Source organism: Melanostigma gelatinosum (assembly GCF_949748355.1).
Source record: "Melanostigma gelatinosum genome assembly, chromosome: 23".
NCBI classification, from domain to species: domain Eukaryota; kingdom Metazoa; phylum Chordata; class Actinopteri; order Perciformes; family Zoarcidae; genus Melanostigma; species Melanostigma gelatinosum.
In genome coordinates, this window is record NC_136656.1 from 1,566,002 (window position 1) to 1,587,586 (window position 21,585).

General features: G+C 44.3%; 3 protein-coding genes across 3 annotated transcripts in view; 2 read left to right on the forward strand and 1 right to left on the reverse strand.

Moving 5' to 3' along the window:
* The window catches only part of ttc29 (tetratricopeptide repeat domain 29), a gene marked incomplete at both ends in the record, with an annotated part of 4,072 nt that extends 3,756 nt beyond the window's left edge, over positions 1-316 (forward strand). The window contains 2 exons of the mRNA XM_079295820.1: positions 1-18; positions 134-316. The exon at positions 1-18 is cut by the window's left edge and continues 72 nt beyond it. Coding sequence (XP_079151946.1) covers positions 1-18; positions 134-316 — 201 coding nt within the window. The remainder of the gene's footprint in view (positions 19-133) is intronic.
* Positions 317-1,029: 713 nt separating this feature from the next.
* slc10a7 (solute carrier family 10 member 7) lies at positions 1,030-9,386 on the forward strand. The gene is made up of 12 exons (XM_079295378.1): positions 1,030-1,207; positions 2,535-2,617; positions 2,708-2,844; positions 4,444-4,519; positions 4,614-4,652; positions 4,731-4,766; positions 4,959-5,042; positions 5,118-5,283; positions 5,558-5,609; positions 5,899-5,972; positions 6,200-6,345; positions 7,090-9,386. The coding sequence occupies exons 1-12, from the start codon at positions 1,108-1,110 to the stop codon at positions 7,120-7,122; spliced, it is 1,026 nt and encodes a 341-aa protein (XP_079151504.1). The 5' UTR covers positions 1,030-1,107; the 3' UTR covers positions 7,123-9,386.
* A 1,443-nt stretch (positions 9,387-10,829) lies between these two features.
* reeld1 (reeler domain containing 1) lies at positions 10,830-14,268 on the reverse strand (the record flags this gene model as incomplete). Its single annotated transcript, XM_079295821.1, has 6 exons — positions 10,830-11,453; positions 11,755-11,934; positions 13,122-13,216; positions 13,396-13,550; positions 13,754-14,024; positions 14,166-14,268. 6 exons carry the CDS (start codon positions 14,266-14,268, stop codon positions 10,830-10,832), a joined length of 1,428 nt encoding a protein of 475 aa, XP_079151947.1.
* Positions 14,269-21,585: the final 7,317 nt, after the last annotated feature.

Genomic DNA, 21,585 nt, shown 5'->3' on the forward strand with positions numbered 1-21,585 from the left:
CTGCTGCAGAGAGTTCAGGTAGAGTTCAGTTCCTCACCTGAAGTCTAGAAGATGAGTAAGAGACACACAGATGCTCATTTTAACGTCATCACAAACACCTGCAGCACTTCTTCTGTCACAATCTTTCCGTCAGGTGTTGTTGGCGAGTGCTCGCGCTCACTCCCTGATCAGCCAACACAGCGCCGACGTGGGGGCGTCCTGGTCCGCCGCCCTGAGACGCCTGGTGGTCTGGAAAGAGACCAGAGGACGTCAGGGACCCGGTACAGAGTCACTGCTGCCCGGTACCAACTCTGCACCAGATCAACAACAGTTCTGACATGTCAGAGTTTCTCTCAAGCTCATGAACGCAGCACGATTCGATTAGATTTTTTCAGGTACAAAATAAATGCAGTTTAGCATCAAAAAAATGTTTTTCTTTTCAACAGTTTTGTTTGTACGCAGTGATTATTTACTGTTGTATTGAATAAAAATGATTAAACACCATCTGTGATCTAATTTTTGTTCCATTTCAAAACTGTTTACATTTTATTTGTTTGTGTCGTTTTATTATTAGACGACAAGAAGTATTTATTTATCTTGCTGTAACATTATAAACTGTTGAATTATGTTAGAAACTAATCAACCAAAACCAATGTTGTTTCATAATTATTTTAATGACATAAGTACATTATTTGTGTACTTTATTGATTCAACTTACACAACGACTGTTTGTGTGATAATGTATTCATGGTATTTCTGTAAGCCTAATTATTTTTCATTGAACTGACCTCATTTTTAATCTTCGGTTTAACTCATTATGAAATTATAAAGTTTGTTTGCGTTATTTAGTATTTTAATATTCTATAATTTATTTTAATACTTTATTTTGAAACATGTCTTTATTTTACCTATTTATTCGTTACTTACGGTAATCTAAACTGCGCTTGCGCCTCTCCTTCCGTCTTTACGGCCACGCTGTGTGGATCACGTGTCCGGATGTAGCTCCGGTTGTATCTGCTTCTGTTTGTGACAGAAAAGAGAAGAAGAAGCGCTCGTAGTTGTGGACTTCTCGTCCGGCTGGTAGTGACGGGCGGCCCGGGCGGAGTGATCCGGTGGATCGGCTGAAACATGGGCCTCCTGGCGAGGGTTCGGAAGGAGTGGTTCATCATCGGGATAGTGCTGGTCATCTTAGCGGCGAAACTGCATCCCAGCGTCGGCGTCAGAGGAGGTGAGTGAGTTGGACTTTGGGGTCTACTTTCTGTACCAAACCTGGGCAGAGATTTGACCTCTCTATCTTTACTGTCTGCTTATAGTCGGACATCATGTCGTAGTAGAGGAACACTTAAGACCTTTAAAGTAACTGTTACGACTCACTGAAGACATCGGCATGAGTGTTGCTCCTGTCAGCATTTTACTTTTTAATAAAATGACAACTTTTCGACTTCTGAGTGAACTTAGTTTCGCCCATCGCCCCCAGGACGTCCAGTACAAGACTCACTAAGGGATTAAAATGGTTGTATTTCTACGCAAAGACGTGGTTAACGTGTACATGATGTACGCCGATAGAAAGGTAGGGTTGTGTTGATTATGTTAAGGTACAAATTAATTGTATAACTATTGGTTAAGGGCTGGAAACGGATGTAACTCTTAATGTTGACATTTTCTAAGTAGAGTCTGGTTCAAGTACAATATCTGTGTGTGTGTCCCTGCTCACCTGGCACTAGTGACACGTTGCATTTAGCATGAATGTCAACACACACACCCTCGGTTGTGCGCGTGCACGGTTGCCTTATCTTATTGGCTCACATCCTATGAAATCCTTTTATACTTGTGTTTAAACTGCATCTTCTCAGGTGCGACCCACCTGTAGCTGTTTACCTGATAGTAGAAAGTGAAGTTGGTAGATAAAAGCTCTTGTATGTGAGATAAGAGGTGTGAGAGGCAGCAGAGCTCAGCCTCACCTCTTTATCTGTAGATTAGTTCAGACCACCATGCTGCTACTGTCTGGATGCTGCGTTCAGGTGCGCCTCGTAAACTCCTGCATCAATCAGCCGAGTGCTTGTGAACAGAGCGCGTTACAAATGTGTGATTTGTTAATTATAGATAAATCAACATAAAGTGAGTGTGTGATTAAAAATATATAGTTGATTATTTTTTATAATATTTTCATAGTGATGTATTTCTATGTTTCCTTCATTTAATCACATTGTGACATTTATTTTGAAATAAAATGAATACATATTTTTTATTATAACTCCTACAAGGGAATGGATTTATCTTGTTTTTTATGTTTTCCCTTTTATTATCATTTTCTTTTACATATTTATGTTAATAACGCTGAATTAACAGAAAGGTATTTGCAGCCCTGGTAACATATTAATGTATTCAATAATTCTTGAATGTGTCATACCTTCACATAACGTTTTTATTTTTGCAACTAAAATAAGGAAAATGTTCAACAACATGTTCTTAAAGTTTACAAAGTAAAAGTCCCTCTCAGTGTTCTATTAGATTAAATATTATTATGTGGTGAATATATTGATTTTCTCTCTCAGGGCCGTTAAAACCAGAGATCACGATCGCCTACGTTGCCGTCTCGCTCATTTTCTTCAACAGCGGCCTGTCGCTGAAAACCGAGGTGAGAGACCCCGAAACATCACCGTAAAAACTTTATTTAAATCAGTGATGGAAGCAGAGGATGAATGTTCTTCTTCTTCTGCGTCTGCAGGAGCTGACCAGCGCGCTGCTTCACTTCCGGCTGCACCTCTTCGTCCAGTCCTTCACCCTCGTCTTCTTCCCTCTGGTCGTCTGGCTGCTGCTCAAAGTGCTCGCATTCACCTCCATCAACCAATGGCTGCTCAAAGGGTAGTGTGTGTGTGTGTGTGTGTGTGTGTGTGTGTGTGTGTGTGTGAATGCAGTGCTTTGTTCAGACTGTACCTGAAGGTTATGTGCGGACACAAAGACCCTCATTCACTGCTGCTACGGGCCATGCTGTGTGTGTTACTTGTTCATCTATCTTTATGAGGACCATCATAGATCTGTTTCACGGCTCAGGTTAGAGTTCGGTTTGGTTTGAAGAGGGAACCTCAAGGACCTCGTCTGTGGTGCAAACGTAAACTTCTAGTGATTTAATATCTTCGTAAAAGAAATTTAGAAATAAAACATTGTAAAGGTTCTAAATACGAGATTGAGAGTTTTTCTATTGTCTCTCAACCATAGACTGTAGTCAACGTGACGTCATCAATCGGTTTGTGGACTACAGTTCTAAAGCCTCGACTTCTGCATGTAGGCCGTCACCATCTTGGTTTTACGCCGTCGCCATCTTGGTTTTTTCCGTCACCATCTTGGTTTTTTCCGTCACCATCTTGTTTTTTTCCGTCACCATCTTGGTTTTTTCCGTCACCATCATGGTTTTACGCCGTCGCCATCTTGGTTTTTTTTTCCGTCACCATCTTGGTTTTACGCTGTCACCATCTTGGTTTTACGCCGTCGCCATCTTGTTTTTTTCCGTCACCATCTTGGTTTTACGCCGTCGCCATCTTGTTTTTTTCCGTCACCATCTTGGTTTTACGCCGTCGCCATCTTGTTTTTTTCCGTCACCATCTTGGTTTTACGCTGTCACCATTGTGACGGCCCCTGTCTCTAATCACTGCAAGTATGCTTTTGTCCCTAGAGAGCAGATTGCCTGATGCGGAGCACCTGGTCCAGGAACAGGGAGGGCATGAAACCCTGCTCTAGCGGTGCTCGGGGCGGGTTTACTCTCCGGCGTACGTGGAGTGTTCCCAGCCAGTTGCTGCCGGTTATTTTGGTTTCCTTTGGTTTTGCGGACAAAACCCACACTTCATCCCACACGCATCCACGTTGACACTACTGATGTTATTGACTGACACACTTCATAACTTTAACTATTTCTTTATTGAGTAAAATAAACATTTTTACATTACCAGCATTTGTTGTGTCTGCCGTATTTCTCATGGCCTAGGAGCCGGGTTGTGACACCATCTTGGTTTTACGCCGTCGCCATCTTGGTTTTTGGCCGTCGCCATCTTGGTTTTACGCCGTCGCCATCTTGGTTTTTGGCCGTCGCCATCTTGGTTTTTGGCCGTCGCCATCTTGGTTTTTGGCCGTCGCCATCTTGGTTTTTGGCCGTCGCCATCTTGGTTTTTGGCCGTCGCCATCTTGGTTTTTGTCCGTCGCCATCTTGGTTTTTGTCCGTCGCCATCTTGGTTTTTGGCCGTCGCCATCTTGGCTTTTGGCCGTCGCCATCTTGGCTTTTGGCAGTCGCCATCTTGGTTTTTGTCCCTAAATATATTCAGTTAAATTCATCCTTAGCCTGACCCGAAAGCCCCCTGACCTTTGAAGGATGGCGGTTGATGAAAGAGAAATGTTCTTACCATTAGAAACAGATGATGAAGATTCTCCTTCTTTCCCCTCTTCCCCCCCCCCCCCCCTCCTCTTGCCTAGCTTACAGACGGTGAGCTGCATGCCCCCCCCGGTCTCTTCGGCGGTTATTCTCACCAAGGCTGTCGGAGGCAATGAGGTACAACACACCGACGTTAGGAGGTCATTATCAGACAGATGGTGTAGCATTGAAAGGTAACGGTGTGTGTGTGTGTGTGTGTGTGTTCCTCTAGGCTGCTGCCATCTTCAACTCAGCGTTTGGAAGCTTCCTGGTAAGAAATCATGAGCTTTGTGAAGCACCCTAGTCATAATTGCAATAATCATATCAATAATGTATTTTTGTCCTGCAGGGAATCGTAGTGACTCCAGCGCTGCTGCTGCTGTTTGTAAGTCACACCTGAGACTCCTGTTTCTCCGTCGCCATCTTGGTTTTTGTCCGTCGCCATCTTGGTTTTTGTCCATCGCCATCTTGGCTTTTGGCCGTCGCCATCTTGGTTTTCGTCCGTCACTGTCTCAGTATGTCCTGATCGTTCTCTGATTAACTCCAGTGAATAAAGTTTCATCTCCTCCTCCTCCAGCTCGGCTCCTCGTCCTCCGTTCCCTTCTCCTCCATCTTCTCTCAGCTCTTCATGACTGTGGTGGTCCCTCTGATCCTGGGTCAGGTAGGAATATGTTTCCAGACAGAAAATGTTTAAATATGTTCTTGGCTGTGGTGTGAGTGTTTGTGTTTTGTGCAGGTGTGTCGTGGTTTCTTCAGGGAACATCTGGAGCGGAGAAAGATTCCGTTCGGCGCCATCAGCAGCGCCGTCCTCCTCATGATCATCTACACCACCTTCTGTGACACCTTCAGTAACCCCAACATAGAGCTGGACCCCACCAGCCTGCTGCTGGTCGTCCTCATCAGTCAGTACCGTCTGTCCCTCTGTCTGTCCCTCTGTCTGTCTGTCCCTCTGTCTGTCTGTCCCTCTGTCTGTCTGTCCCTCTGTCTGTCTGTCCCTCTGTCTGTCTCTCTGTCTGTCTGTCTGTCCCTCTGTCTCTCTGTCCCTCTGTCTGTGTGTCTGTCCCTCTGTCTGTCTCTGTCTCTCTGTCTGTCTCTCTGTGGTTCTGCCACCAGACTCCATTTAAAGAAAACATAGTTTAACATCTGAGAACATTAAAAGTTGTTTCTTTGTTTCAGTTTTCTTCCTCCAGCTCAGCTTCATGCTGCTCACGTTTGCCTTTTCTACCAGGTGAGTCTCCTCCTTCATCCTTCAGCCACTCCTGCTCCTCCTCCACAATCCTCTCCTCCTCCTTCATCATCCTCTCATCCCCCTTCCTCCTCTCCTCATCTTCTCCTCCTCTGTTTCATAGTTTCAGTCTATTCATCTCTTAATGTCTTGCCTTGTTACAGTCGAGCTAACACACACACACACACACACTCTGTATTAAATATAAACACAGATGAGCTCAGTAAGAAGAGGAAGTGAGTCAGAGGTCAGAGGTCAGAGCGAGTATTTAACTTCCTGTTTGTCTCCACAGGTCCGGTTCAGGATTCAGTCCTGCAGACACTGTGGCCATCATGTTCTGCTCCACACACAAGTCTCTCACCCTGGGTACACACACACACACACACACACACACACACCTACACACACACACCTACACACACACACACACACACCTACACACACACACACACCTACACACACACTCACACACACACACACACACACAAATAGATACAAGAGAAGAAGTTTGTTTCATCGCTTCACATTCATGGTTGATTTATACTTTGACTCTGGAGTGTAATCAGAAAACATCCCCCCCCCCCCCCCCCCAGGTATCCCCATGTTGAAGATAGTGTTTGAGGGCTATCAGCATCTCTCCCTGATCTCGGTTCCTCTGCTGATCTACCATCCGTCTCAGATCCTCCTCGGCTCCGTCCTCGTGCCGACCATCCGGAGATGGATGACCAGCCGGCAGAAGGTACACACACACACACACACCTACACACACCCTCTCACACACACACACACACACACTCTCTCTCTCACACACACCTACACACTCTCACACATACACATACACACACTCACACTCTGCTCTGGGCCGAGGTAGCGGGCTGCATTCCAACCCTAACCTCCTTACCTTTTCTCCTCTCCTACAGTCTAGTGTGTTGTTGAGATAGGGCCGCATTCCAACACTACTGGGTGAGTAGGCGCCTAGAGGTGTCCTTAGAGAGCTGCCTGTAGTTCTTCTGAGACGTTGTCTCCCTCTGCTGGACCACTTTCACTGTGATTCAACACTTCACCCACAAAATGACCGTTTGTACGTCAATTACTCGAGTTAAATCGCTATTTTAAAACAAAGTATGCTCACTGCTTCACAAAAGCAATATGTTAAAACATGTGGGACGTCTTTGTTTCTGTTCTGAAGAATCACGACATGACTTAGTGTTTGGTGATGATTAACTCTCCGGACTTTACGATCATCACAGCTTACCACACAATGGAGCTTTCTCTCTTTCTCTTCCGTCCTCCCTCTCTTCCTTCCTCCTTCTCTTCCTTCCTCCTTCTCTTGCTTTCTCTCTTCCTTCCTCCCTCTCTTTCTCTCCCTCTCTCCCTCTCTTCTGTCCTCATTCTCTCTTCCTCCCTCCCTCTCTTCCTTCCTCCCACCGGTTCATCGTTCCATCTGAATGTCTCACTCTCTGCATCTCTTCTCTCTGTTCAGGCGATGAAGCTGTCAACTCTTCAGCCCGTCTGAGGAAGATGAAGATGAGAGTTTTGACCTTGGCGGAGGGATACGGTGAAATGTGCCTTATCACAAACAATCAACAGAGACCTCAGCGCGGTGGAGGGCGACGCCGTGCACCGGCCGCCTCGATATTCTCAGTTTCTATGACAACAAAAAAAACTTATATTTCATATTTCCATCATAAACATTCTTTTATATTTATAAGAAAATAATAACTGATATTTTTATATGAAATACCTGCAAAGAACAGGATGTCTGCTTGTTTTTTCAAAGACAAATGGAGCGTTTGGTTTGGACAGCAGGACAGGAAGGGGCGGAGTTACTGGGACCAGTCTTTTATTTGATGTCTTTATTTCTTTTGTTATTTTCTATCTTTTTTCTACTGTTATCTTCGTCCGAGCTGTCACTGCCAGAAAATGAGGACATGCATTACATTTATGATATGCCAGAAACAAACTAATGCGTTTAATATACAGAATAAGAATGATGTCAGTTTCTGATTCTTTCTCAAATATTACGCTCGTTGTTTGTTGACAAGAAGCAGTCCTGTTGTTGACTTAACAAATGATCTATCCAAATAGTGAAGCGAGGTAGGGAATCTAATTTAACCGTCAAAATATAATTCTCTTTCTCAGATCTATGTAGATTCTTTAAATCTCTTTTTAACTTGGACCAATAAGGCTATCGGTCCACATACGCTTGTACGCAGATGATACCGTATTCTATCTGAGTGATGTGGTGGGGGTCACGTCACTTCCATTATCATATTGAACACCGACCAAAATCTCATAATAACATGCTAATGTTTAGCTGGTATGACTATGGACCAGATGATGGCGCTGGGTGAAAAGTCAGAGGACCACAAAAGTTATTACAGTTCATCCTCAGGGGAACATGAATGTCTGAACCAAATGTCATGGCAATCCATCAAATATTGAGATATTGACGACCATGTTCGTCTGTACGAGGTTTCATGTTGTTGAGATATTTTGAAGTAAAAACTGTGACCCGCTGGTGGTGTGAGAGGAAAGTTCAGGGGACCACCAAAGTAATTGGGCTTCATCACCTGGGCACCATGAATATTTGTACCAAATCTCATGGCGATCCACCCAACAGCTGTCTGGACCAAAGTGGTGGACTCGCCACAAGCCATTCATCCCATTCAGAGAGATGACAGTGAATGTATCATCATCATAACCAATCAGAACTGGAGCTGCAACATGTGACATCCACTCAAACAAGGTTAAAAGTATTTTAGTCAATGTTAGCGGCTCTGTGATGCGACCAAACGGACATTAACCAGTGGAAAATGTACAACACAAGGGCTTTGCTCAGGGGCACTGAGGCAGTATTTCTGTTACTTATTCGCTGGTGTCACTACCAAGCCTTACAACCCTCTGGTGTTTTTATGTTAGCATTAGCATGCTCAATCAGTCTACTGGATAGTAGCACCACGACCAACCACAGGGAGTTGTTTGTTGGAATACAACTGGTGCTGAGGGGAATAGAAGCGTTGAATCGTTACTCCTTTGTACGGCATTTCTAGCTCGGTATCTCACACCGAACTATTCTGCGGTGCCCAATTTACTTCTGTTGTTAACGTTCAGTGTCAATGCAGGAAGTAGTGTGTTCTCTTTGTGGCAAAATGGATTGTAAGGGTGCGGAGGTTGGGATGAAAGAAATATCTTATGTAGCTACTTTAACCAGGTGTAGATATTTGGAAAATAAATTATTTAAAAAAACGTTGGCCGTGGTTGTTCAGAGCGGGGTTTTGCAGATCCTCTTAATTCAATCGCTCTGTCTGGCTGTTGGGACATTGAACATGAGATGATGAAAGACGCCTCGAGTGTGTCGTCGTATCCTCGGTAACCCGCTTGGAACAGATTCCTTCACCGGAAACCGCCGTTATAAGAATGTTAAGTTGACTGAAAACATTTGTTGTGACTGGAGATCAAATCCCAATCGTTTTCAGACCGGTTGGTCGTCTCTGATTTTACTGCCGAGGTTTCATCGATTGTTTTACTAGCAGTATATTTAGGAAAGAAAGATATTGAGCCGGGTATGTAAAGCTGTATTCTTCCACTTGTTTACGTAAAAAAGTATTCAGGAACAAACCTACGACCTTTAAAAAAAAAAAAAAAAACTTGTTGTATTTATGAAGTGTTTTTGCCGCTCATATCAATATTATATGTACTGGATGGTGAAGTTTTAAATCATGCTTTGTTTTATGTCTTGGTGCTGGTAAATGGGCCAGGTATTTGTTGGCTTTATCATCACACACTCCTAAAACGAGATGGAAAACACCTCCAGAGATTACAGTGTTTGGAATCTGTTTATTTGACTTTCTCTTTACGTCTTAACACCTCTTTGTCTAACATTCCTCCTCAGGGCCAGTTTTGTCGAATCAAATGAGGAGGGAAAACACTCTGGCAATTATTTGCAACTCATGAGTTTCACTGACCCATGGTTTTTGGACAGATGGCTCTTCTGTCACCTCGTTTGGATGAAGTAATATTAAAATAATACTGTGAAAGTCCTGCCAACAGACCCGAGAGGCCTTCTAACACACACAAAGTGTTATGAAATGACTCAGCAACCAGCACTACTGTCCATAAAACCCTCACGATACAAGAGCCAAAATCAAGAAATACACGATGTATAATACTGAAAATATACTTTATTATGCAGGCAAATCCTGCTTTTTTACAAATACATTATCTAATTTCACAACTACAGAGCTGGATTTACAGCCTTTGCATCACCAACAGTTTCTATTCATCAAACAAAAAAGTGTCCACTGAATGGTGTATGTCATCCTAGCCTTGTCTTTAAATATCCTTTCCATCAGGAAGCAGATTGTTGCTTTAATTCTCTAAACATGTTGGAGGCAGAACAACTGTAGAGGACAACACTAAGCCAAGAACATTTTCTTGAGCACGAGTTAGCTATTTTGAAAAAACAAGATCAAAACTCCTGCTAACTTGCTAATGGCCCCTCGAGGGTACAGTTATACACTCCACAGTATGGAAGTGGGTGGAACAAACTTCATGTTCGTCATTTTTCATTTAGAGCGCCGGTGGTGCAGCTAAAAGTCTCAAATGATGTCCCAAAGTTCATATTTTGGCCTCAGTTGAAAACGCGTGAAGTCTACATCGGAAAAGGTTTCATCTCCCAGAGAGCATGAATGGGGGTGCGAGACGAAAGCTTAGCCTAAATACTCACTGTGATTCATCCTCTGAGGATCATGAATATCCACGGCTAATTTCCTGATCTGCCAAGTAATTCTTGAGATGTTGTTAGCCATCAAACATTTTAACTTGATGCTAAACAAATGGTGACGAACGCTCAGGCAATCTGGCCCGAAGCTATTCATCTTGTTCTGGACCAAGATGACAGCAGGGCTGACGAACATCATTATCCCCAATGTTATTGGAGGTAAGAATAAGGTTTTTTGTGAAACCTTGTTTCACTCATGTTTGACCATCAGTTTCATGTTTTTAGAATGCTGTAAGCTATCTTGGCGTAGAAGCTAATGGCAAATTCATGCTAGGCTATCTAGCTACCATTAATCAAGATAAATTGGTATTTTTTAGTTAGTAACAGAATGCTACGCTACTTTAGTTGAATCTATTGTTGCTAAGGGCATTTTAGCCAGTGGGATTATTTCTGCCCTTAAGAAATATTTTAGTACCTTAAACTATCTCTGTAGGTGGCCTTCAGTCTCCAGGTGAGGGCAGAACATCGTACTCTGCCAGGAGCACAAAACTGTTCTCTCTGATTCTCCGGACTCGGACCAGATCTCCACACTCCTGGACGTGGAGCAGCCCTCTCTCGCCTCTCCCGTACTCAGTCTCCCTGTCGTTCAGCGTCACCTCTGTTTGTTTGCCGCAGGCCTGGCGGCACATGTACCTCACCCCGACCACCAGCACCATGCCCAAGCCCGCTGAGCAGCCCAGCAGCATGCCCAGCTCCCACGCACTGTGTCTGGCGTTAATGTCTGGATACTTCCCCTCCTTGTCTGGAGTACCGGGGGGTTTGGAGGGAGGTTTGGGTTTAGTGTCAGTTTTGGGAAGGTTTGGTTTCAACATGTGGCCAAGATTTGAGTCGAAGTTCGGGTCGAGGTTTGGATGGCGTTCAGGGTTTGGGTGAACCACTGTTCTTGGTGTTTGTAGATTGAGGTTGGGCTCAGTATCCAATGATTCAATGTGGTTCTGGATTGGCATCCTCTGACCAAGGGTAAGTTGCTTGGAAGGTATAGGGGAGGAAGTGGTGGAAGATGTGAGAGGGTTGTAGAGAGAGCGCCGGGGAGCTGGAGAGGGTTCTGGGTGAGGGGAGGTAGTCTGGGATGATGGCAAAAAAGAAGAGGTGGCAGACAAGTTTGAGGGGGATGTTGGGGTAGAAGTAGAGATGGATGAGGAAGAAGAATGAGGTGAAGGGGGAGTAGAAATGGAAGAGGTAGATGAGGCACTTGAGGAGCGAGCTGGAGAGATGGTGGGAAAAGAGGGCGAGGAAACAGTTGAACCTGTGATGGATTCAGAGGAGGTGAAAGGAGACGAGGAAGAAGTAGATAATGGGACTGAGGCAATCAAGGGAGCTAATGATGGATAGTTGGAGGAGTTTGAGGGAGGTTTGGTAGAAGACGTTAAGGAGGATGGCAAATGGGAAGTAGAGGAAGGATGGACGAGGAGCAAATGAGGAGGAATGGAGATCGGGGAAGGAGACGGGAGAGCAAAAAGGGCTGGAGCTGTTTTGATTTGGTTCTTCATGGAGGAAGAGGGAGACGATGACAAAGACGTCCATACGGATAGCGGGCCTGAACCTCTGGAGGGATAAAGAGGAGTGGAGGGGGGAACAAGGGAAGAGGCAAGCATAGTATGGGTGGAAGAAAAGGGGGTAGACAGTGAAGGGGTGGTTGAGGGAATGGATGCAAAGATCAGGCTCATGGTTTTGAGCTTCGCTTGAGAGGTAGGATCTTTGACCTCTTTTCCCTCACCCAGTGTGAACCTTGAAGTGAAGGGTGGAGGGTTGATGGATCGAGGAGTTGCTGAAGATTGAGTTTGCTTCCACCCAAAGGTAAGTGCCTGGGGGGCTGAGGTTTGGGAATGTTGCTGGGACCATGGTAGAGGGGAGATACTCAAAGCCTCAGCTGGTGTTCTAGATTTGGACTGGTCTGTCTGTGGATGGCTAGCTTGACTCAGAGTTTGAGTTGGGATAGTTTGGGGCAAGACTTGGGTAAAACTGCTCAAAGGTTGAGGTTGAGGAGGACTGCTCAGAGGTGCAGCTGTTTGAAGCCGAGGCTGATGTGGACTGGTTTTCCTTGATCGAGTTTTGGGTCCAGGTGGACTCTTTTCAGGCTGAGGTAAAAAGCTCATGGGTTTGATGGGAAAGACATGGATGGATAGGGAGTAGGCCTGACTGAGGGGTGGAGTTGTCTGGGTCTTGACGAATGACTGAAGGGTAGGGGTCTTGGATGGGAGAATGAATGATAAAGAGGTTCGGGACATAGATGAAGGTTCTTGGGAGAACGGAAAGATATGGCTTGGACCAGTTTGAGAGTGAAGAGGTTTGGTTGAAGAAGTTTGCGAGTGGACAGAAGGTTTGAGGTGAAGATTCTGGGGCCAGGTCATGGACTGGCGACCCTTTTCGTCCTTGATTAAACTCGTGTGGGACTCGCTCGTCCTCCAGGGCTGCGATGAGCTACTCTGGGTTACAAACTTTACTGATCTAGTTTGGTCCTGAATTGTCTCTCTTGGATTCTGAGATGCAGATCTTGAGAGATTTGCATCGTGGAAGCCGTGCTTGGTTGAAGGTATAGCTGTGGTGGTAGGAACATGGTTGGTCAACTGAAGAGAGCTTTTGGGGTCCTCGGAGCTTCCTGTGTCCGTTCCTGCCTCTTCAGCCTCACCTGAGACGGATCCTGAAGTTCTATAGGTTTCATTCTCACTGCCTTTGGTAGCATTTTGATTAGATCCCAAAATAATAGCTCTGTTCTTTCTTTCATTGCCCACCTGGTTGGTCAAGTGGTTTGCCTCCGAGACTGGACGAGACACTGGTCCGAGGGTAATAGCATGGCTGCCTGTCTGCTTGGTTTGTTTGTTTGATGCTTTATGGATAAAGACACAGAAAGACGGTCATTGCAGGAGGCCTAGTCCATGTTTTACCTTGGCCTCCAGTTGCATTTTATGACTTATGACATAAATAATGCTATTAAATTAAGGCAACTTCTTGAAACTGAAGGTAAACAAAGGGGCACAAACATTCAGCATTGTACAGGTTGCATACCTGGCAGAGCGGTAACTTCATCTTCCTGTAGTGCCGAGTTCCCTCCATCCACCACGCTGATGTTACTCCTAGTCCAAGGATGACGACTCCCATCACGCACCACTGCAGACTCGATACCTGCCCAGTGTACAAAGTAAGACTGCACCACTGTGATGCTGGAATGACAAAAGAGGTAGCTGAATATACAATGATGCAATTATGCAAAAAGTTATGAAAATAATTAACCAAACATTCACATTTGAATAAATTGTGCCTTCACCAGTATTTAAATTGCATGAATATTTGACTGCAAGTTATGAAAGCGGTTCTGATTGTAAAGAACAAACCCTAAGCTTTACAAACCTCAACTCGTACTCACTAGAACCTTACGTCTCCCATGGGGCCCTCGGGGGCCCTCCACACAAACGACAGGTTTCTCTTCAGCTGTTTGTCCGAGTGCGTGAGGGTGTCGTCCTCCGAGAGGCAGCGCAGGGTGTGGGTGCCGGGCGGTGTGAGGGTCCAGGAGCCGCCCACCAGCTCCGGGGCCACGCTCGTAGACCTGACTCCGGTTCTGGCTCCGACTCCAGGACCCTCCACACTGCGAGCCTGCAGCAGGAAACCCATGAAGTCCCGAGAGCTTCGGACCGTCACTGAGGACATAGATGATTAGTCGTCGTAATCAACTGTGCCAACATGTAGAATTAACTTACAACTAACCGCTAGTTAAAAACCGTCACAGTAGCTGGTCGATAACTGGTTCATTAACTAACCAGTGAGTTACATTTTTGTACCTGTTACAAACTGTCCAGGCAGGTAAGAAGAGGCGGATGTGCGCAGAGCGACGTGGACCCGCTTCGGATCCTGTGGTTGAGCGTGGATGTGGCCGGGAATCATGTCCCGGCACGAGGCGTGGCCGGCACCGCGGGAGAACATCAGGGTGGAGGGAGCCAAAGAGAACAAGACCACGCCCACCCCGAAACACCGGAGGGGAGACTGCATCTCTAAAGACAATCGCAGCAAAGAGAGACAAGTGGAGTAGAGTCACTCGACTTTCGGTCCAACTGAAATCAACGGGATCACACCAGCCGCGACACCCAATCGGGGCCAAGAGGCGTCCTTCCTGCCCCGCTATGTCCATCCCCCTCGCTCGAAACCACACCCATCCTCGACCTCGGCCTTCATTTCGATCTCAACTACATATTTGTTGCGTTTCGTGGATGAATCTTGAGCGCTTGCAACGTTATCATGTTGACCAAATCTGTCAACAGACAGTAATCAAACCCTCGTCTGTGGTTGTTCACACGCAGATAGAGAGAATCAAAAGGTGGAAACAATACCGGCTAAAAAGTTGTTGTTGCGGCTGTAATATTATTACTTTCCTCAGTAACAAGTAGTGGTGTAAAGGACAACTGTCGTTCCGTACGGATCCCCTCTTTGTGTTTCGGCCCGCATGTGAACCTTGGATTAATATCATAGTGTAACATTAACCATCAGTGTGTTAAGGCCACAACTTCTGGACACAGGGAGAAATCGCCCCCCCCCCCTTGCAGCCATGCTGTCTCTATCGCCTCCAAAACACAACAGCAGGTTAAAGTAAAAATCAAATGGATTTATTATCCAAGAAGCATAAAAACAGATACAAACAGTTACAAACCAAATCACACAATTATTAACAAAACAAACCTATATATAAAATCAAATGTGAGATCCAATCCGAGCCACCCAGAAGGCTGGTCTGCCTCCTCGGTGGCCAGCAGAAGATCTGAAAACCCCCCAGAGTTTCAAACTCTGTAAACGTTAGCAGCACCGCTAACGGCTAACCAACAGGAGGAGCGCTAGTAACGTTAGCAGCACCGCTAACGGCTAACCAACAGGAGGAGAGCTAGTAACGTTAGCAGCACCGCTAACGGCTAACCAACAGGAGGAGCGCTAGTAACGTTAGCAGCACCGCTAACGGCTAACCAACAGGAGGAGAGCTAGTAACGTAACAGCACCGCTAACGGCTAACCAACAGGAGGAGCGCTAGTAACGTTAGCAGCACCGCTAACGGCTAACCAACAGGAGGAGAGCTAACGTAACGATGGCCTGCCTCGGTCGGCGCTAGCTGCTATTGGCCTGTCTCGAACGATTCCGTCGTGACGCCCTTTCCGGTCATTACGCTGTCATTTTCTTCGGCGATCGCCAACCAAACGTAAATAATATTAATTCATACATATCAAATAATCTGTGTGTCAAATTTCATGAATATATATGGACGTTTATATGTCTAAATACTATAGGAAAGTGACTTTGATGAGAGAAAGCAGAAAGAACGCTCGGGCGACGCTTAAACGGCTCGAACGGAAATTAAGGAGCTTTTATTGCAACATTTGGAGTTGTTGAAGCGTGATATCTTATTGTGAAGGACAGAACTACGGTCCCGGATGTGTTGACAGCATTGATGGTCATTTTTGCGACCCTGGAACAAGCGAATATCCCCGAAAAATCAGCAGCAGCCAGTGTTTACAACGAGGATAGAAGTCCGTACGGATTAGGCCAAGAGCAGTGCACGGCTAATTCACCCGTGTTAGCATAGTTTTAACGACTCTGGTAAAGGCAAAGCTAACTAATAATTACAACAATATTTCGTTTGAAAGGTACGAAGTTTAACTTCAGTTTAACAACATTAAATCAACTGAAAACATTACACGATCATTTTTATCAACATTGTAAGTGAATTGTATTGAAACATTAGCTAAAAACTGTCCGGTTTGGGGTACAACTCCGTTAGTAACGTTAGTAACGTTAGCAGCACCGCTAACGGCTAACCAACAGGAGGAGAGCTAGTAACATTAGCAGCACCGCTAACGGCTAACCAACGGAGGTTCACTTCAGTTACATGATGATGCCTTCAGGCTCTGCTCAGTGAACATGAGTACTGGCTGAAGGTCCATTATAACCGTATCATGTGTTCACATGTCATCTGTAAAATGTAGTTTGTGATGAACTAGAATAAATCCAGTAGTTTGAAGGAGATGTTTTCACGCTGATATAAATGTATGAAGAAAAAAAAAACACTATAAATCACTATAACAAAGTAAAAGTATAACATTTAGAAGTTTTGATGGTTTACTGACTTGCAATGGTTGAAATGAGACAAAGAAACAAAGAAGTATTGTTACATTTTCATGGTTGTCTTTGAGAACGTTTCCTTTGTGTGTCGAGTGATTGTAAAGGAGATTTAGGCTTCTCTAGTCCACGCAGTCGGTATTCATTAATAAATTACTTGTGATAATAGTAATTAATAATATTCCTGATTGACCAGGACTTTTGTAATTATGAGTCATTACACCTTATTCATCTTTTCCTTTTCTTGGCTTATTGATACCTTCTCTGGATGTGTGTCTCCTGTCATTTCAAATCTTTGTTTGCTTTTATCAACTCATTTGCAAATCTTTGTTTTGACGACGATGCTCCATTTTATATTTGTTGGTTTTGTTAGTTTTGTTTTTTTACCTCTTTATACCACATCGTGACACTCACTGAGCATCGAACAACCACACGGAGGAGTTTGAATTTGTCTGTCAGGCTCAGAGTGGTGTGACAGGACACACACACACACACACACACACACACAAAGAAAATAAAGAAATTATTCTGTAGTCGTCATGCAGCAGACAATGAAGGATAATAACCAGAGTGACTGCAGCTCAGTTTCTTTACATGAAGCTGATCACCTGCTGGTAGAAGTTTACTAAGGGTTGTACTTAAACACACATTTAATTCACTTTTACATGAGTATTTACATTTATACTTTTCCTCTACCTCAGAGGTACATATTGTACTTTAAGGTGTGTCTACAGAATAAAGGTCGAACAACAAAATTCAATTCAATTTTTTTAATGTCACTGATTAAATATCGATTCACTAAAACATTGAATTATATCTTGTCTTTAAATTTAAGATAACAATAATTTAATATTTTTAGCCTTTTTTGTTGACTTTTCTTTGTTTTCTTATTGTTTTTATTGCATTGTTAATGTAATCTGCATTCGGCAAATAATATCCTCTAAAACCAGACAAACAAATGAATGAGTGAAAGGTGCATCGTTACCTTGAGGACCTTCAGGACGTTTAGAAAATCTTCTTCAGTGTGTAAAGAATCACGTCTTTCAGTTCAGTTGTGTGGTGGAAAGGACCTGAATCCTGTTTGAGTTTAGAGTTAGTTTGAAGTGGATGAGGTCTGGAGGGATTTTGGGGTCCAGTATGTGGAGGGGAGAGGATGAGGGGGGGGGGGGGGGGCGACGTAGAACCAGAATATGTAGAGCTGCAGGTCGGAACCCTAAACACATTAGAATCTATTTTGAGTGATTTTAATGTTAAATGCGATGTGTATATGGCCATATCGCTATCTTGGTTTTTAGCCGCATCATATTGGTTTTTGGTCATCGCCATTTAATTTTTTCACCAGATCATCTTGGTTTTTTGGACGTCGCCAATTTTGTTTTTGTCCTTGGCGTCACCGCTCTGACAGGCCGTAACGGAAGATGAGGCATACGGTAATAAAAGCACGACACTCACCAGCAACATTCAGTCTCTACCCGACCGATCTGCTCCCACAAGTGGGCTTTTCAGTCGCTGTCGTGATAGTTGAGATATTTTGAACTTAAAGCGCTCCCCCTCCCTCACACGATAAGTGATCCTTATCAATATCTAATACTTCGTCAGTAGCTTTGACCGTTGTCACATTGATAGAAAGACAGAAAGAGACACTCTTTTCTTTGTGACCTTTTTCTAGGGGATTAAGACACACACACACACACACAAACAGGATGTACAACAGCTGTTGTCGCCTCCCTCCAGGATCTCCACCTCATTTTTCTTACCGCACTCCCTTTGTCTCTCCATCATTGTTCAACATGGCAACCCGAAGAATGAACGTAGTCAAACTTGTTCCCATGGTGTGTGGTTTCAACAGGTGAGATGACAGGTGTGTCTCCTTCACCACTCTATGTAAAACTAACACTTTGCTTCGAGTACAAATACAAAAGTGAACGACTCGTCGCTCGACTGAAAGCGTTCATAAATGACAGAAGAAGATTGCCTCTAACTGATCTCAGGTGGGTGAGCAGAAGGAGTTTATATTTTGCATTTAAAAGCAGCTTGTAACAATGTTTTGAACACATTGTAATGTACTTATGAGCAAACATAACACTTATGTAAGTGTCATAGGGAGGCAATGAGTGATAACACAGTACACTCTAAACAACTTCACCATAAAATAACGGTAACTTACTGGCAGCAGGGTTTTATGGTGAAGCTACCGTAACTTACTTTTATGGTATCTTACCGTATACTGGATTATGGAATGTGATCGTAGGATAACTGGGTTTTACGTGATTTAAGGTTTATGCCATAATGTTACCGTTTATTTACAAGGTAATACAACCCAATACTTTTGCATTTAATTCCCAACAAATAAAAGAATAACAATAGACATTCAATACATAATTGTTACAGTTCAATATATGTTCTCAAGACAAATAATAAAGGGACATTTGTATTACATCACAAAACTCACAATGTACTGCATGTTTAGAAGAAAACAAATAAAATCTTTAATGACCGGCTTAACCTATGACCAGTAGCACCGAGATCGAAAAGTGGCCGATGGTATGCTACTGTTGTTCAGCGGTAGGTATCTATCCCTGGAGTGGTATGCTACTGTTGTTCAGCGGTAGGTATTGTTAGATCCTGGGGTTCTCTGGCCCGATACGGGGCTACTTACTGACTCAGCTCTCTATTAAAAGATTGTCGAGCTGGTGTTCTTGCGAGGGAACTCGCCTGGCTCTTCTAACTGCCGTTACTCCCGACGTCTACCCTGCTTCCTCCGGTCTGAGTGCACTCGGTCGAGGGGCCACCCTGACCCCGGGCGCTCCGACCAGTCGCGTCGGTTATGGCAGCTTCCCTCTTATGGATCCGTGCTCTTGGTAAATGCCAGGTTAGGTTTTAACGGCTAGGATTACTTCTTGCTAAAACCGTAAGGGATTGTTAAGTGGATTCGGTCTCTAGGATAACCTTACAGAACTCAGTTGTTAGACATACAATGGCTTTAACTTTTTACTGCCACGAGGAACTTTTTACTACTTGAGCAAATGAATGCACTTGAGAAATTTACTTTAAATGCAGATTAGATATTTATTGCAGGTTATATTTTAGTTAGTTTGCAAGGGTTAAAGCTACAGCTCACATAAAATGTCACTACACTTGATTTGTTACGTTAATTTTCTTCTCAGGTTATACTCATTAGTTTTAGATGCCGAGATGGCTCGGTTGGAGCTGGATGTCCAAAGGTGCGATGAAAAGGTTCTTTTGGAGTTGTTAGGAGCGAAGGTCTGGCCGGACCCTCGGTCCTCCTGCTCTGCAGCAGAGTCCGTTCAACAGTCCTCAAAACTCAGTACAAAGTCTTTCTCGGGCTGCTGCGTCTTCTCCGTTGTCCAGTTGGTAAAGGCGAGCAGGGGGGAGAGGTGATTCTCCGTCTTTCAATTTTTGTCCACGAACGGCGGTCTTCTTTCCGTGAACAGAGACGAAGTCCTCCGATGCGGCTGTCGAACGAGGTCCAGTGTTTCTCCATGGATGGCTCGGTCGGCGTCCCATCGTGAATTCCCGTCTTGCTGTTTGCAAGTTACTTCTTTTATAACACTTTTGGGCTGCCTCTCGCGTCTCTCCCCCCTCTTCCTCAACACGTCCTCCCTCAGCCCGTGATTAACATGACATCATTGATCTGGTGCCTGTGCTTCGAAAATGACCTAACTTTTGTGTGTGTGTGCATGAGGAAATCACCCCAACTTCCCTGTCTGGGTGTTCAACATCTGTTGCACTTCCCCTTTCTCTTTTTGCCAACTCATCCTGACAAAACACTTTTCTTACATCGCAGCTCCGGTCACACAGAACATTTGTTAATCAGTTTTTACATTTGTTAAATCGGTTTGGTTAGTACACATTTGCTTATAAAATGATTATTGATCTCATCCTTCATCATTATTGTGCTTTGTGTCTCTTCTTCTCAACCATCATTATTTCCCCATCCCTTGAAGCCAACACCCTGCTTACTTCCTCTTTCTCCGTACTTTCTACACTCAGACTGCACTATACTCAGATACACTTATTATTATTATCAGGTTTACATTTGTTAAATCACTCTATGTATTAAACATTTGTTATGTAACGATCATACACTTTATCTTTAGATTACACTTTAACTATTGATTTCTGAGTATATGCTTTATGCTTTTTATATCCTGACCTTCCCCTGATCGTGTATGCATGTTTTCGAGGCAGCTCTGTGGGCTCAACTCTTCTTGACAGTATCTATCCCTGGAGTGGTATGCTACTGTTGTTCATTGGTAGGTATCTATCCCTGGAGTGGTATGCTACTGTTGTTCATTGGTAGGTATCTATCCCTGGAGTGGTATGCTACTGTTGTTTAGCGGTAGGTATCTATCCCTGGAGTGGTATGCTACTGTTGTTCATTGATGGTATCTATCCCTGGAGTGGTATTCTACTGTTGTTCAGTGGTAGGTATCTATCCCTGGAGTGGTATGCTACTGTTGTTCATTGATGGTATCTATCCCTGGAGTGGTATTCTACTGTTGTTCAGTGGTAGGTATCTATCCCTGGAGTGGTATGCTACTGTTGTTCAGTGGTATGTATCTATCCCTGGAGTGGTATGCTACTGTTGTTCAGCGGTATGTATCTATCCCTGGAGTGGTATGCTACTGTTGTTCATTGATGGTATCTATCCCTGGAGTGGTATTCTACTGTTGTTCAGTGGTAGGTATCTATCCCTGGAGTGGTATGCTACTGTTGTTCAGTGGTATGTATCTATCCCTGGAGTGGTATTCTACTGTTGTTCAGTGGTAGGTATCTATCCCTGGAGTGGTATGCTACTGTTGTTCAGTGGTATGTATCTATCCCTGGAGTGGTATGCTACTGTTGTTCATTGGTAGGTATCTATCCCTGGAGTGGTATGCTACTGTTGTTCAGCGGTAGGTACCTATCCCTGGAGTGGAATGCTACTGTTCAGTGGTAGGTACCTGTCCCTGGAGTGGAATGCTTTGCCTAGGCTGCGCATGAATCTTTCAGCTGTAGCATTAGCTTGAGGCCACAGCGGTGTGATCCGGCAGTGGTGGAATCCTAAATGGTCTGCAAACTGGGAGAACTGGAGCTTTT

Excerpts from the sequence above, each read along its gene's own strand:
- slc10a7 (XM_079295378.1), top strand. The coding sequence starts at position 1,108 with ATGGGCCTCCTGGCGAGGGTTCGGAAGGAGTGGTTCATCATCGGGATA. Across the intron at positions 2,618-2,707 it reads GCCTGTCGCTGAAAACCGAG|GAGCTGACCAGCGCGCTGCT; the intron begins GTGAGAGACCCC and ends CTGCGTCTGCAG. Across the intron at positions 5,043-5,117 it reads TCCCTCTGATCCTGGGTCAG|GTGTGTCGTGGTTTCTTCAG; the intron begins GTAGGAATATGT and ends TGTTTTGTGCAG.